The sequence below is a fragment of the Xiphophorus couchianus genome, chromosome 4 (assembly GCF_001444195.1).
Source record: "Xiphophorus couchianus chromosome 4, X_couchianus-1.0, whole genome shotgun sequence".
In the NCBI taxonomy this organism is placed as follows: Eukaryota; Metazoa; Chordata; class Actinopteri; order Cyprinodontiformes; family Poeciliidae; genus Xiphophorus; species Xiphophorus couchianus.
This window is the reverse complement of record NC_040231.1, coordinates 6,294,048-6,307,672: the sequence shown is the minus strand read 5'-3', so window position 1 is coordinate 6,307,672 and position 13,625 is coordinate 6,294,048. Positions and strand designations below refer to the sequence as shown.

Here is a 13,625-nt window from a genome sequence, read left to right as displayed (position 1 = left end):
GAGTGAAGCTCCAAGAAGGAGCTAAAAGAAACCCCTAAACCTCAGGGTTTAGGGGTTTGTCTAAACATGGAAATATAATTTAGAGGCAATTTTACATAATGAACATATTGTATAAGTGTAAAAGCAATCCATAGTACTTCATTCACAGAGAAAAGAGAAAATTTTAAAAAAAGGTGTCAGGAGAGATCAGAACCCGAAGACCTTCTGGCAGATATATGTTTTCTTAGTACTATATGCAGTCCCAAATACCCCTCAGACATTAAAATACAGTGTGAAAACGTGTAGTTTTACTCTGGGCTTCCATCTGACTTCCGTATTTACTTCCTAATAAAATAAGCGCATAATTTTATAATGTAAATGTAGATTGTTTTTCTTGCTCTAGTACACAAATTTCTCATGACTTTGTTAATAATCTCTCATAGAGTAACTGCGTAAACCGAGTCATTATCTAATGTTTAGTTGAAAGTAAAAGAAACCATGCAAAGTTCTAAAAAAATAAATCGCAAAATGTGAGATTATGTTTGATGGAACGTAATTTCGAGCATTGTTTCGACTTTCTTGTAGCCTATTTTAAGACAAATGAGATTTCCAAGTGTTATCAGAGTTATGTTTAGAAGATCGAAGCGGTTATGTGCAATTTATTTATATGCTGGGTAAGTCGCTTTTTATTTGCTGTTATATAAAAACAGCTAGCCAAAAATAATAACCACGATGTAATTCATCGTATTTGCGTTGCAGAAGGAATTACAGATAGCCGTGCCGTACACTGCATATAAAGCACTCAGCCTAATATGACAGGTAAACATTTGAGCTAAAAACCAGAAGCTAAGTGCTACAACAGGCCTGTGTGGAGCGCCATGGCTGCAGCGCGGGAGCTCAATTTGCCCGCAGGTTGCCAACGTCCCAGTCCTGCACGGATCAGTCATATTTACCTGTGATGCAGGCGTTCACTGCCGTGGGCTTCTGCGCTGTTACCACGTAGTTATAAGACATCTTGAGAGAAACGGACAACAAACACCGTTGAAGTGTTTAAATCTCACACGAGTGACAAAATCATTGATAATAAAACTTCCGGAAACAGTTGGGGAAGTCGTTTAGGTTAACGACGTGCACTAATCCAGAGTTGGAGCGCCCCCTAAGCACTGGAGGGTGTTTTACACGGTATGTTTGAGATATTGGTGCACTTGTCACTCAAAATCCAAAAATGCTTAGGTTTGCCTTACTCTACACAGAGATTATTTAACATGGTTGGTTCTTAGGCACAGAAGATCATTTCTAGGACGCTGTGTAACGAAAACTTTTTATGCTTTTTTTTTCTTTGTTTATTTTGGTATTGTTTTGATTTATCCAATAAATCACTGCAATTTACCAAGACATTTAAAGTCGACTAATTGTATGCAAATGCTCAAAGTTTTCTATTTTATTTTTTTATTTGAGGGAACTATAAGCGGTAATGGTTTTTGAATTTAGTCGGATTGAGAAACAGTGACACCTGCTGTCACGTTTGCTTAATTACAAAATCTAAGATGGCAAAACTCTTTGTAGCTTTTAGTAAAAGTAGTAAAAGTAGTTTTACTAATACTTTTTCTCTAAAATGGAAAAAAAAATTACAACAATCCCTTTTTGTCTTTCTATTTGAGGAAAAAGTACCATTGCCCCAAGATGATCAGTAAAAATATAGGCTATTAACGACTTTGTAAACTGTTGTAGTCCACTTTAACACCTTGTGATTTTCACCTCACAACATCTTTGTGTGATAACCGAGGCTCTTTGAACCCACCATTGGCTGAATCACTGTTGCCATGGACACGTGTTTAGTCGGCCTGCGATAGAACTTAACTGAAAGCGTTAGCTTGTTAACTTTATCTCCGTTAAAAATGTCAACAGTATGCACATCTGAAGAGACGATAAAAACAATTGTGTCGATACAGATAACTGCAAAATGTGGACGTAACATAGTAAGTTCGTTGAACTTTGGTTAAATTGTAGTCACAACTATCTATCTGTCTGTCTGTCCGTACGTCTTGCACGACTGCCCAAACGGCAGGAATATTCTTAAACGCTATGTTATATGTTGATTTTGTTTTCAGCAAGGGAAGAAGGGGGACAATTTGCAGAGTTTCCTGCAGGTTTCGGTGGAAGAGGTGAACCTGGGGGAGTCAGAAAAGAAACATTCCAACCCTGCGAAACACACTATTGATTACGACTTTACCTGCAGCTATACCCCACCAAATGACGCCCAGGCTTTCAGTGAAATTCTCCAGAAAGCAATCACATGTAAGCTTAATGTATCAAATATACCACCTAATGTCATCCATGTGCCTCATCATCAGTAGTGTTTAATTCGTTTTATGTGCAATCACAAGTGCAATAGTTTTATATTTTGTGATCAGTTACACTGGTGGAGGTCCTGCATGAGGGGAAAAAAGGTGAGCTGAAGACAGCGATACTGGGCCAAGCTGTGGTGGACTTCTTCCCTCTACTGCAAGGTACAGTTTCTCCTCTAAGAAATTTTTAAACATTTCTGCTCTGGTATGTCAAAAGAGTGAGTCTTCCTTTGAACCAGATGTAGGTGGAATAAACAGAAACTGATTTTGAAGAATGAGGAGGGAGGACTTCCAAGGTTTTAATGACTTTCTGTTGTCCTTCAGGTCAGTGCACCTTTTTAAGTACAGTTCCAGTCAATCCAATGGTCCATCCTGCGATTAAAGAATCTCGACAGGGCATCCACCGTAAGGTTAGTTACTCACTCAACAATTATACTGACGACACAGAAACCTGTTTGCAGTTTAATCACACTCATAATACTGTTGCCATTTAAGATGTCAGCAGATAATTTAACATGCATTAGGTCACTAAGACATTTCAATCTTTACATTGTACCACATTTATTTAAGCAAAAATACAAATTCTTTATTCAATAGATTTTTTAATTCTTCCTTTTATATGTATAGTACATCATGACTTGAGTAGTATTGTATGTCTTCAGTATTTGATAAAGTGTTGTTAAATATTTTGTTTAGGGTGGACTTCAAATCTCAGGATATAAATTCAATCGTATTTTACTTTCTAAATATGTCTATAAATTCTAAACAGTGGTTGCTGCATCATTTTATTCCATTTAGCAACCAACCCTGGATGTTTGTGTCAGCGTGCCGGAACCACTGCTCACTGAAGCCGAATTGTCAACCTGTATCATCATGAAGGTAACTGTGGAAACAGCGTATTCATTGCCTGACACATGGACGCTGCCGTCTGGCTCAGCTCACAGCCCCTTCGCATACTTCGCTGCCCTGGAGGTTCCTCTAACTGCAGAAGTGAGTTCTACTTTTGTATCCTAATACGTTGTGTTACAGCTATTCCATTAAAAATGTACAAAATGACAAATCTATATGGTTCTGTGATGATGAATTTTAAAATATGGGAATATTTCCCTCTCTCTGTGTCTTAGCATGATCAAGTACTGATGTTTTCTGAAGGCCATCTGAAGCCAGGGGGGCAGAGGGAGGGCAAATGCCGTCGGAAAAGGAGGCCCCTTCAGACTTTATTGGTACCAGGGAATCAGTTTTTACCTGGGTCATTTTGCCAACCAGAGCCCATTGATCATGAGGATGGAGAGCTAACTGGTTTAGAGGTAACAACAGACACAAGTTCCACGTGTGACTTGAAATAGCATTTTTTCATTTGAATTTTCATTTACTAGTACCTTTAAACAATTGTAGAAACAAGCTTAGCTATGGCCATCAGAGTAAGGTTTGAACACACAAGGAAATTTGAAGACCTGAATTTTCATGCAGGACCAGCCATTTCGTGATGAGGCAGAAATTACAAAGAACAGAGTGAGCTGGGACACAGAGATTCGATGCTTCCTGGATTCCAGTGGAGCTTCCAGGTCAGCTGGACATTCAACTTTTTTTTTTGCAAAGTGAAAGTCAGTAATGAGACATTTTAACCCTTAATTGGTTTAAAATTCTAATACATTTGTCCTTATCCTTAAGAACAAAAGAGATAATCTCTCCCCCAAACTAAAGTAAACTTAGGTTTTTAACAAAATTCAGTTTCTAGAAAACAGTACATTTTGCTCCATGATTCAAATGGAGAAAAAATAGTGCTACATTGTGAACAAATTAAGAAATTAATGTCTTATATTCTGAAACAAGCTCATTGGAATACACCTGTTTAGGTTGAGATAAATTTTAAAACATTTATTTCAAACTACTGAAAATGGTATTTTGATTATATTTGTAGATTGAAAGAAAAAATCACAGAGAGCCGACTGTGGCCAGTGGAATTAATGAGGACTTTGGTTCCACTATCAAGGGTAAAAAAACATTTTCCATTTGCTATTGATATTTTAGTACTGCTAAAGAGATATCTGTTTGGGGCAAACAAAGTGGCAGAGGTTCAGTTAATCATACTACTGCTGAACTGCAGATGAATGTTTTAATTGTCTCTGTTTGTAGTTAGGTGATGAGAACCCAGAGATCCCCTTCCATGGTTTGGCATTTGTTGACATGGGGCGGTTGTTGTACCCTGGAGTCTCCCGCATCAGAGGAGCATACACTGTTCATCCTTTCTATGAGAGTGAACTTCTGAACAAGGTCTCAAAAACACTGTCAAAGTAGTCATTTTTTTGTTTTTTCATCTGTATAGCTTCTAGTGCTGGAACTTATATTGTCTATAAAGCATTATATTTCCATATATATGCAAGCCAAATCTTTCAGCAAGTGGTGCCAAGATTGTGGATTAATCTTCCTCCAAAGATACATTTAATTGACTCTGTGAATTAAAAAAGAACTTGTAAACTTTCTTACTTAAATTTTGCTTAATATTTATTTTCTCTGTGTTTTATCTTACGTTTAAAAATGGGTGTTTAATATCAATAGTTATTTTCACTTTGTCATAGTTTTGTCTGTGAAATGGGCTTACTAAAAACGTTACTTTCTTATTTACATTTATTTCTGGTTTCTTCTTTTACTTCTTGTTAAGATGAACTTAGTATTGATTTTAAACTTATAGGCCAAGCGGAAAACCAGTGTGTTAAAGGAGCAGGCTAAAATAGCGACTATCCAGGCCAAATCTCGAGTAAGCTTAGCAGTAGCAACTCCCAAAAAAGGAACAAAGAACTACGATGCAGGCAGCAAGGGAGTCAAGGACCAGTCTAAAAAGGTCAGAAATGTGTTGATTGTCAAGGATGAATTATTACTGCAAAGTTAAATTTACATTTGCAATGAGAAATGTTTTGTTTACATGTAACAATGTGAAGTTTTTTAATATGGCAGCAGAGTGTCCTTCCATCCAAGGCCACCATATCTGATGAAACTCCTGAAAGTGGGTCTGAACCTGAGACAAAAGTCAATGTAGAAGGAAATGTAAGTTTCTGATGAAGCCAGCTTGGTGCTCCAGCAGCACTGACAAAAACATGATGTTATTAAGTATGCTGTGCTACACACTTTGATTTTAGTTGCAGCGTAGAGCAGCAGAGAAACATTCAAACTTTTGCTTTGTGGATTTTTACTTTAGTCTTTTATCTTTGTTGTCATTGACAGATGTACTTGGAAGCCAGAACATATGTTATTATTGAGATGTCCTTGAATAGACCACTGGTACCAAAACCATCCCCTGAGGAACTGGCTCGAAGGTAATATGCATTAACACAGTTAAGTACTGCAATTAATCCCCATGTCAGTAAGCTCATCTCTTGTGAAAAGTTTACACCTTAACACACATTAAATAAGAAAAGTTTAATAACTTCTAAGGTTCAGAAGATTTTCATTTTCTTGAGACAGTCACAGTAATTGTGTAATAATGTGGGTCACTTTTATACTTTATTTCTGCAAAAAGAAAAAAAACCTCATACTTTATTTGATGAGTCAGAATTTGCTATTATTATTTACTTTCTTCATTTTGTTTTGTCAAAAAATGTGAGCTAGTTTATATGTTTTCTCAAAATATAGAAGCACACAAGTAAAGGCACACAAGTTGACTGGACAACCATCTTTTATGTATTCAAAAATGGAAGTAATAAAAGATGTGCCATATTTCAAAAAACATAATAATGATTACAATTCATCTGAACAAAGAAACCAAATAATTTAATAAAAACTCATTCACCACATGGAGAAAAAAAAATCACTGCAATAGTAATATGTTTATTTCTGTTCCTTTCCCCCCATCTCTCAGTATATTCTCACTTATACAGAGATCATAATTACTCAGGCAGCTGCTGTAATTGTGTATTTGCACATGAGGAATCACTTTTACCTGTCATGGCTCATCCGGTTACCATGGAAATGAAGATTTTACAAATGTGTAATGCAGAAAGAAGTCCAAGTGGTAATACTGAAAGACTATGCATTAGTTCTACTGTCAAAACATTAAAAAAACATCTATCATGACACCTTTGAGGATCATTAGCGTAATCTAATGAGTTACCAACAACTCTGGTAATGATAGAGTCAATTTGGTTGCATGTTGGTTATGCAATTAGAGGAAACATCTGGTAAGATGTCAGTTTACTTCCTTATCTGTCTTTCTTTTTGTTCATTTCTGAATATGAACTTAAAAGAAGTGTTTCCAAATCCTGCAGGGTGAAGGTACTGATCCCCCCCAAACCCAAACGTCCAGCTGGTCCTAGCAGAGCAGAAAAGGTGAGAAACCCAGATACATTTCATTAAAAATATGCCTACAGTATGCCTTGCAGTCAGGAAAGGTTTCTCATTCTCAGATTTCTTGTCTCTGATGTGTGCTCTTGTAGGCCGTGCTGGACTTTCACACCCAAGTAGGCAATGCAGTGGCTGCTGTCTCTGAACAGTTTGCCGAATTATTTGGAGCAAATAGCGAGCTGCAGGAAAGCCTTAGCAAAGAGCAAATTTTGGCTGAGGTGATGGGAGGTCTTAATGTCTCTGGAAGATACTTCACCTTCAAAGAGCAGATCAAGGTTTGAAGTTTAAAATGATTTTTTGGGCTGAATCTATGATATATGTATTAATAAAATGTTTTTGTTTTGTTATTTTTGTGAAGGATCTTCATTCGTCAAATTCAATAAATATATTTGTGTGTTTATGGCTTATAGCTAGCAGTGGTAAAGATTGTACGTGACAAAATGCAGCGGTCCAAGCCTCTCACTGATCCTCAAGAGGTGAAAGAATTTGTCAGCAAGCTTTATGTCTACCTAGTGGATGAAATGCATGTGGCTCTCAACAAGGTATTACCATCGCCGTCATTTGTTTAAGGATATTGTTTGGATTTTTTAGTGATCTTTATCTTCATCTCCTCTGCAGATTTATTCCAGTGATGTGGCAGAAGACTGCACTGATGGAATTAAGTTGGAATCTAGTCAGCTGAGACATTTTGCTAAAGAGGCACAACTTACAAGCAATTATCAACAGGCGGTTCAGTACTACCAAGAGGTACAAAACTAGGGAAAAATATATCTATGATATTAGACACAGCAGTGAAGGAAGCTGATGAATCTGACTGGCAGAGTAACTGGCATCTGTGTTTTTTTTACTGGAAGTTAGTGGTGAGGCACCCTGATGAACCTTTGTACAAGTTTGAGTGGGGAAGCCTGTACATGTTGATCGGGGACTACATGAAAGCTAAAGAGTGTTACCATGATGCTGTATCCACCCAGCAAACACACCAGCCCAGGTTAGAAGTGCTTCATTTATGCTGCAGATTATGAATTTATCTAAGCAAAATTACGTTTTAATTAGTTAGGTTTGTATAGTTAGTAATATGTGTAAATGTTTCTCTCTTTGATGATCAAGTCTTAAAAAAACTGCAGAAAATCATCAACCTTTGTTGTTGCTGTATAGTTGGTAGAATAGTTTGTTTCTGTTTTTGCTTATTTGTCCAGCTTGATGATGTGTGGGGTTGTGGCAGTGTTGTTTGAACGTTACAATGAAGCTCTGACCTTCTTGGAGAGAGCCACCAGCCTAGAACCACCCAGTGTGGAGGCCTGGACACTGATGGGTCAGTTCACAATCAGGATTCTTCACCAATGTGGGGACCATTGGTGCTCATATTTTCCACAGTGGGGTGAAGTCTAGTGATCTACAACAATATTTGAATGATCTGTGCTCTGTCTGCTATTTTCTTAAATGCATTTGCTTAGACCTATATACTTACATTGATAGTAGAAAGTAGAGGTTTTTATTTGTTTTTGTGATAAATTCCTAAAGATTTGAACTTTCCAATGGAAGCATTGCTTATTGGTTGAGATAAATGTATTGTCTTTAAGTCAGTGCACTGTAGAGTCAAAGTGAAAAAAGTGGCAGACCTTTGTACCACTGTTATATGTTATGGAGGATCTACATACAATACAGACCAAACGTTTGGACACAACTGTGTGTCCAAACGTTTGGTCTGTTCTCAATACAAACCAAAAGTTTGGACACACTTTCTCATTGAATTCAATGAGAAGGTGTGTCCAAACTTTTGGTCTGTACTGTACATCAGGATGTTTGCAAAAATATAGGACATTTTAATAAAAATGTTGCAGTTTTTATGTTCAGTGTGAGATTATACTACTGAAATAAAACATTTAGATTTGTAGAATGTTGAGGGTACTCTACAACAATTATGTTTTGAAATTAAGCAATTCTTACACAGAAGATGCATACAATTTCTACATGACAATATTTACAGAAATGCTGCAAACAACAGCTCAAATAAATTACAATGACGCACAGATTTTAAAATCAGCAACATTGAGGTGTACAGTCCAGAAATAACAAATGTCTAGTGCAAATATCATTCTTAAGAAAATTATATCCATCTTTACTTAACCTTTAACAGATCGAAATTAAAAGCAGGTGTTGGAGATTTTTTGGTATTATCATTTTATTTTCTTACTCTAGTTCACATTAAGTCTATAGATCTTTGTGATTTTCTGTTTAAAGTGTTCTCTTCTTTAAATGACCTGGAGGTCACTACTGTCTGTTCAACTTTACGAGAAATAGATAACACTGAGTTTCTCAGACTTTAAACCCTTTTGCAAGAACACCTCCTAATTTAGTAACCACCTGTGAGCAGTCGTATTTTGTTTTCTTGACAGTATTGACCGAGATTTGAACCGGGCTCAGACCTTTGATCAGATATCACATCTGGACCTGGGTTGTTAGATGTTTGGGTTAGAAGCTTTACGACCTCTGTTGTTTTTCCTGACTGCCCCCTTGCCTGTCCTTCTTAGACAATAAAAACAGGAGCCGTTGTAAGGGCAGCCCAGAACGCTCTGTGGATTCTTCGGAGGAAGAGTTCTCAGAGCCTTCCCTTTTGCAAAAGCTCCACGTTAAAATTCATATACGTTGTCTGTGGTTCTTTCTTTTATTTAGGTTCGAAAGGAAAATACCTATCAGCAGGGGTAATGTACACACTGTAAATATTGAAACTTTACATTTCTGTTGGGATCTGCCTTCTAGGTTTGCTCCATTTAAGTCTAAACGAAGCCTTCCTGCCTGAAAGAGCATTTCTAGAGGCCAAAAAGATTCTTGGGGAAGAGGAAGCAAACAGGGCACATGCAGATGACAACACTGAGGAAGTGAAGGCCCAGCAGGATGAGCATGAGACAGATAATCCTGCACCACCTCCAATGGCTGAGCACGGTGAGGTGTAACATTACAGCAAGCATCCAGGCACAAGGTAAAATATAAGCCACACATGACAGCGGATTTAAGACTAATGGTGTTTTTCTGACAGACCCTGAGTTCCCAGACCACGACATGGAGGAAAGCGGAGAGACCTCATCTCATAGTGACAGATCAGCAACTCCAACTAAACTCACTTCTTCCATTTTCACACGAACAGTGAAGTTCTTGTTGCAGAACAATGCCCTACAGGTATTCATACCTGTTTGATTTAGCAGTGTATGATCCCACACCTAGAGGGTCCAATTGTTTAAATACCGTCAAATCATTTGTCCTCTCTGAGTCATAGCAGTAACAGTGTTTGTGTTGTGTTGAAACATAATGGAAAGTCAAAAAAATTAGATTGATATATTATTCTATTGCAAACACTGCATCATTCAATACATATAAATTTGGATACTCACATTCTGAGCTGTAAAAATCAACAAGATGAAATAAATAGTTTTAGAACTAACTGTGCTCCTTTGGTAGATGGCAGAATACGCTTTGACCCAAGAGCTGCTGGGTTCTAAAGGAGGTTGCAGTGTTCCCTACTATTATAGCCTAGCCCAGTTCCAGCTGCTCAAAGGTGACTACAGCAGTGCTATTGACAACCTGAAAGAAGCATTGTTTTACAACAGTCAGGTACGTCCACATTTTCTTTCTATTGATTTAAGACAAAAAGACCACTATCATGTAGTTTCCATGTAGTTTCTGTAATAGTCTATTTTAGTGACTCCTTCTCTTTTATTTTAGATTTAACATAAATCTTAAGAAATAAATTGCACATCATAGTGTTTTATATGATGTTGCGTACTCCTGAACTGTCTGAGATGTACCACAATTCTTTAAAAGTCCCTTTTAACCTTTTCCTTTTAAAGTGGAACATGTTTAGAAATGTGTGAACTCAGTAAAAAGGTGAAATATCACCCTTTGGTGCACAAAGTATTTCTTCTCCAGTTGTAAAATTCAATTTTACTGCTTTGTTGTTCTCAGCAAAAAACTTTAAACCTTTCAATTTTAAGATTGGATCAGCTACAAAATATGTTTGGGTAATATCATGGCCCTTTTAAAGCAATAAAAGAATTCTCCTTCAACAAATAACTGCAGTTCTGCAGTTATTTTTGTGCAAATGTTGTACATTTAGATGTACACTTAAGCCTCCATTTCTCTAATGGAAAGGTGTTAACAGAGTTTCCATAAATATAATATTAATGTAATCTACACCTTTTTAACTTTGATTTCTTAAGATTTCAATCTAAAGTTAAGGTAACATTATTCAGAAAAACTGAAAAACATGTTTTTTTAAGTTGGAAAATGGGATTTAAGCTATGGATTCTGCTTTCTTATTTAACAGCAAATGACATTTGTAGGGTTATAAATTTTCTTCTGATAAGAAAACAACCATATTTTATTCATTATTTTATGCCATAATCTAGCACAAATGTTTTCAAGGTTTTAGACAAACACATCTACAGACAGCTAACCTTAAAATAATTGTCCATGGTATGATCAGAACCCAGATGCTTGGGCCTTGAAAGGTCACTGCCACTACCTGCAAGGCGCATTTACTGAAGCCCGGGAGAGTTATGAGTGGAGCATGGTCTTTCCAGAACCACCTTCAGACACTAACATCGTTCTCCTTCGCCTGGGAGCTATCTATATTCTTGAGGAAAAGGTTAGATGTCGGTAATTGCATTTTGACATGAGCTGTAAGTGAGATATAAGATTACATTTTTCTCCACAACTCTGAAATAAAACAGTTTTGCATATTTTTTTAACACGTTTCAAAAAATATTTCTCTTTTTTGTCACTAACTCTATGTTTATGATATTTATTCTTCAGTTTATGCAAGCCAAAGAAGTCTTCCTGCAGGCATGTGAGCAGTCCCCATCGTGCCTGACCTGGTTGGGCCTCGGCAAAGCCTGCTACAGGGTAAAAGTTCACATTGGTAATAATGAAAAAGTGCTTTTAGTTAAATTTTCTTAAGCTTATGAATTAGTTTCATGAAGATTTTCTATATTGAACAGGTTTAAAATTATATATTATGAAGTGTTAGATTCTGTTTAGAAGAGCTGGTGACAGTGGAGATAAACACACCCAATTTAGGAAAATTTTATTTATGTTCTGTCAAATAGACATACCATCTTATTCCTAGGAAAATAAGAGTCTTGTTGACAGTGAAAAAATTCAAGCCTTGGTTTGTTTTTGTGTAGTTGGGGGAGCTGTGTGTTGCTGAGGAAGCTGTAGCTGTGGCCACTCTTTTGAACTCAGCAAATGCAGAGGTGTGGGCTTACCTGTCTTTAATCAGCCTTAAGGTGAGTGATTACTACGCTTTAAATCCACAATCAGTTTCAGTTCTGGTCCTACCTCTGTGGAGGGTTTGCAGGACAGAATATACCAGAATGTTTTTGGACTAATTTTTTATATTTTTTTTGTACTTAACAAAAACATTTTCTTACACTAACATGGGGGCAAAGCTTGCATGACCCTGAAGCTCAAGTCAGAAATAACTCAAAATAGTGGATGGGGTTTGTTGTAAAGCTGGAAACGGACTTTGAAAAACTTAAATTAGTTCATTTAAAAAAATCTTAGTTTAACTCTAAAGGACAAAAAAATACAGTACGTATGTCCTGTAGTCCACTATTATAGTTTGAATTGAAAAGAAATGTTTTTACCTTAACCCTCACTGTCTACAGCTGCATTAATCATATACTTTGACTTTTTTTCAGTCTGGGCGACTAGAAGAGGGGGATGAATATTATAAAAATGCAATCAGTGTAAGTGAGTTTTTTCATGAAGATCTTCTGTTAATGCTTTTAATGACTTACAATTAGCTATTTCAGTATGTTAATGAGTAGATTTATTAACACACACTAACACACCACACAATCCTGTCAAAAACTAAGCAATTTCCCTTTGAGGATCAATAAAGTATATCCTATTCTAATCTATTTACTTGTGAACATTGTGTCAGGTGTTTCTGATGTTCAGATAATTTTTCCAGACTTCTTCAGTTATCTTTCCAAGTTAATTGTGTGAATAAATACACAATGACTGTGTATTTATGTACACAGAAACTGTTGCCCTTCATAGCATAGTTACCCAGAACATTTGCATAACATTTTTTGTAACAGACAAACAAAAAAACAGTGTTTCAAACTCTTTTTTTTTCTTCTTAATTCATAGTTTGACTTGCAGGACTCGTCCCTGATTGAAGAGATCAGTGAAGCGAAGCATCAGACTCGGATGAGTAAACTGGCATCATGCTTCAATGCAAGTGCTCAAGCACAGGTTGAAATTGTTTAACCTAACACATTTTATGAAGACAGCACCACATTAGGCATATATTTCAGATGAAATTTTATTGCATTTTTATTGCGTCTTGAAATAAAACAAATGAATGTGTCAAAAAGGGGGCTGATCAAGCCATAAAAATTCAACTCAGAACAGCACAAATAGTCTTAAATTCATATAAAACTATTTAATTTTTTCAAAGGACTGCAACAAAAAAATGTAGGTTCAGAAAATAAAAAGTAGCATTGTTAAATGAAATTTATTTTTGCAAAAATCAGTTATCTGGTTTGTACATCTGAGATTCTGTAATTCTGCAAACATGTATAAAAGAAATGTGAAAATTACAATGCAATATGTGATTATACATGGTCATAAACATTAGGATAGCATTTAAAGTTATATTGTGATATGTTCTGACACAAAGCTATTGTGTAAGTAGCATATAACATACTGAATATGATAAGTTTTACAAGATATTTCTACACTGTTTAGTGAGTAATTTTACAATTTCAATACATTCCTGAAATACCTTAAAATTTGGCACAATTCTCCAGAGAAAGAAGATGTCAAATGGATTATATTTTTGGGCTGTCATGTTGAACATTTTCTCATGTTTCAATAAATACATTTCAGGCTTTCATTTGTGTTTTCTTCCAGTTTGTGAATTAGTTATTTCCTAAATTCTAAAAAGATGCCAAA

The 13,625-nt window shown here is 36.2% G+C and overlaps 2 protein-coding genes across 8 annotated transcripts in view; one reads left to right on the top strand and one right to left on the bottom strand.

The window, feature by feature from the left end:
* ddb1 (damage-specific DNA binding protein 1) overlaps positions 1-1,105 on the bottom strand; it is a 48,798-nt gene extending 47,693 nt beyond the window's left edge. Inside the window, exon 1 of the mRNA XM_028014673.1 lies at positions 933-1,105. Coding sequence (XP_027870474.1) covers positions 933-993 — 61 coding nt within the window. The 5' untranslated portion in view covers positions 994-1,105. The remainder of the gene's footprint in view (positions 1-932) is intronic.
* Positions 1,106-1,802: 697 nt separating this feature from the next.
* Positions 1,803-13,566, top strand: cfap70 (cilia and flagella associated protein 70). 7 transcript variants are annotated; one of them, XR_003595015.1, is made up of 26 exons: positions 1,803-1,958; positions 2,091-2,277; positions 2,394-2,489; positions 2,652-2,737; positions 3,126-3,317; positions 3,452-3,634; positions 3,798-3,892; positions 4,249-4,321; positions 4,464-4,601; positions 5,020-5,169; positions 5,283-5,372; positions 5,550-5,641; positions 6,590-6,650; positions 6,758-6,940; positions 7,076-7,207; positions 7,284-7,412; positions 7,520-7,653; positions 7,862-7,977; positions 9,426-9,608; positions 9,703-9,842; positions 10,122-10,274; positions 11,146-11,307; positions 11,475-11,580; positions 11,846-11,947; positions 12,362-12,409; positions 12,819-12,941. XR_003595015.1 is itself a non-coding variant. In XM_028013749.1 (26 exons), the coding sequence occupies exons 1-26, from the start codon at positions 1,878-1,880 to the stop codon at positions 12,936-12,938; spliced, it is 3,213 nt and encodes a 1,070-aa protein (XP_027869550.1). In that variant the 5' UTR covers positions 1,803-1,877; the 3' UTR covers positions 12,939-13,566. The 7 variants fall into 7 exon arrangements, 5 of the variants coding, with proteins under 5 accessions (XP_027869550.1, XP_027869549.1, XP_027869551.1 ...); XM_028013749.1 differs by having other exon boundaries at positions 5,286-5,372; positions 11,475-11,564; positions 12,819-13,566; XM_028013748.1 differs by having other exon boundaries at positions 11,475-11,564; positions 12,819-13,566.
* The last annotated feature ends 59 nt before the right edge of the window (positions 13,567-13,625 follow it).

Bases quoted from the DNA above. Each gene is read 5' to 3' on its own strand.
- cfap70 (XM_028013748.1), top strand. From the start codon at position 1,878: ATGTCAACAGTATGCACATCTGAAGAGACGATAAAAACAATTGTGTCG. The intron at 3,635-3,797 runs GTAACAACAGAC...ATTTTCATGCAG, and splicing joins GAGAGCTAACTGGTTTAGAG to GACCAGCCATTTCGTGATGA. The intron at 12,410-12,818 runs GTAAGTGAGTTT...CTTAATTCATAG, and splicing joins ATTATAAAAATGCAATCAGT to TTTGACTTGCAGGACTCGTC.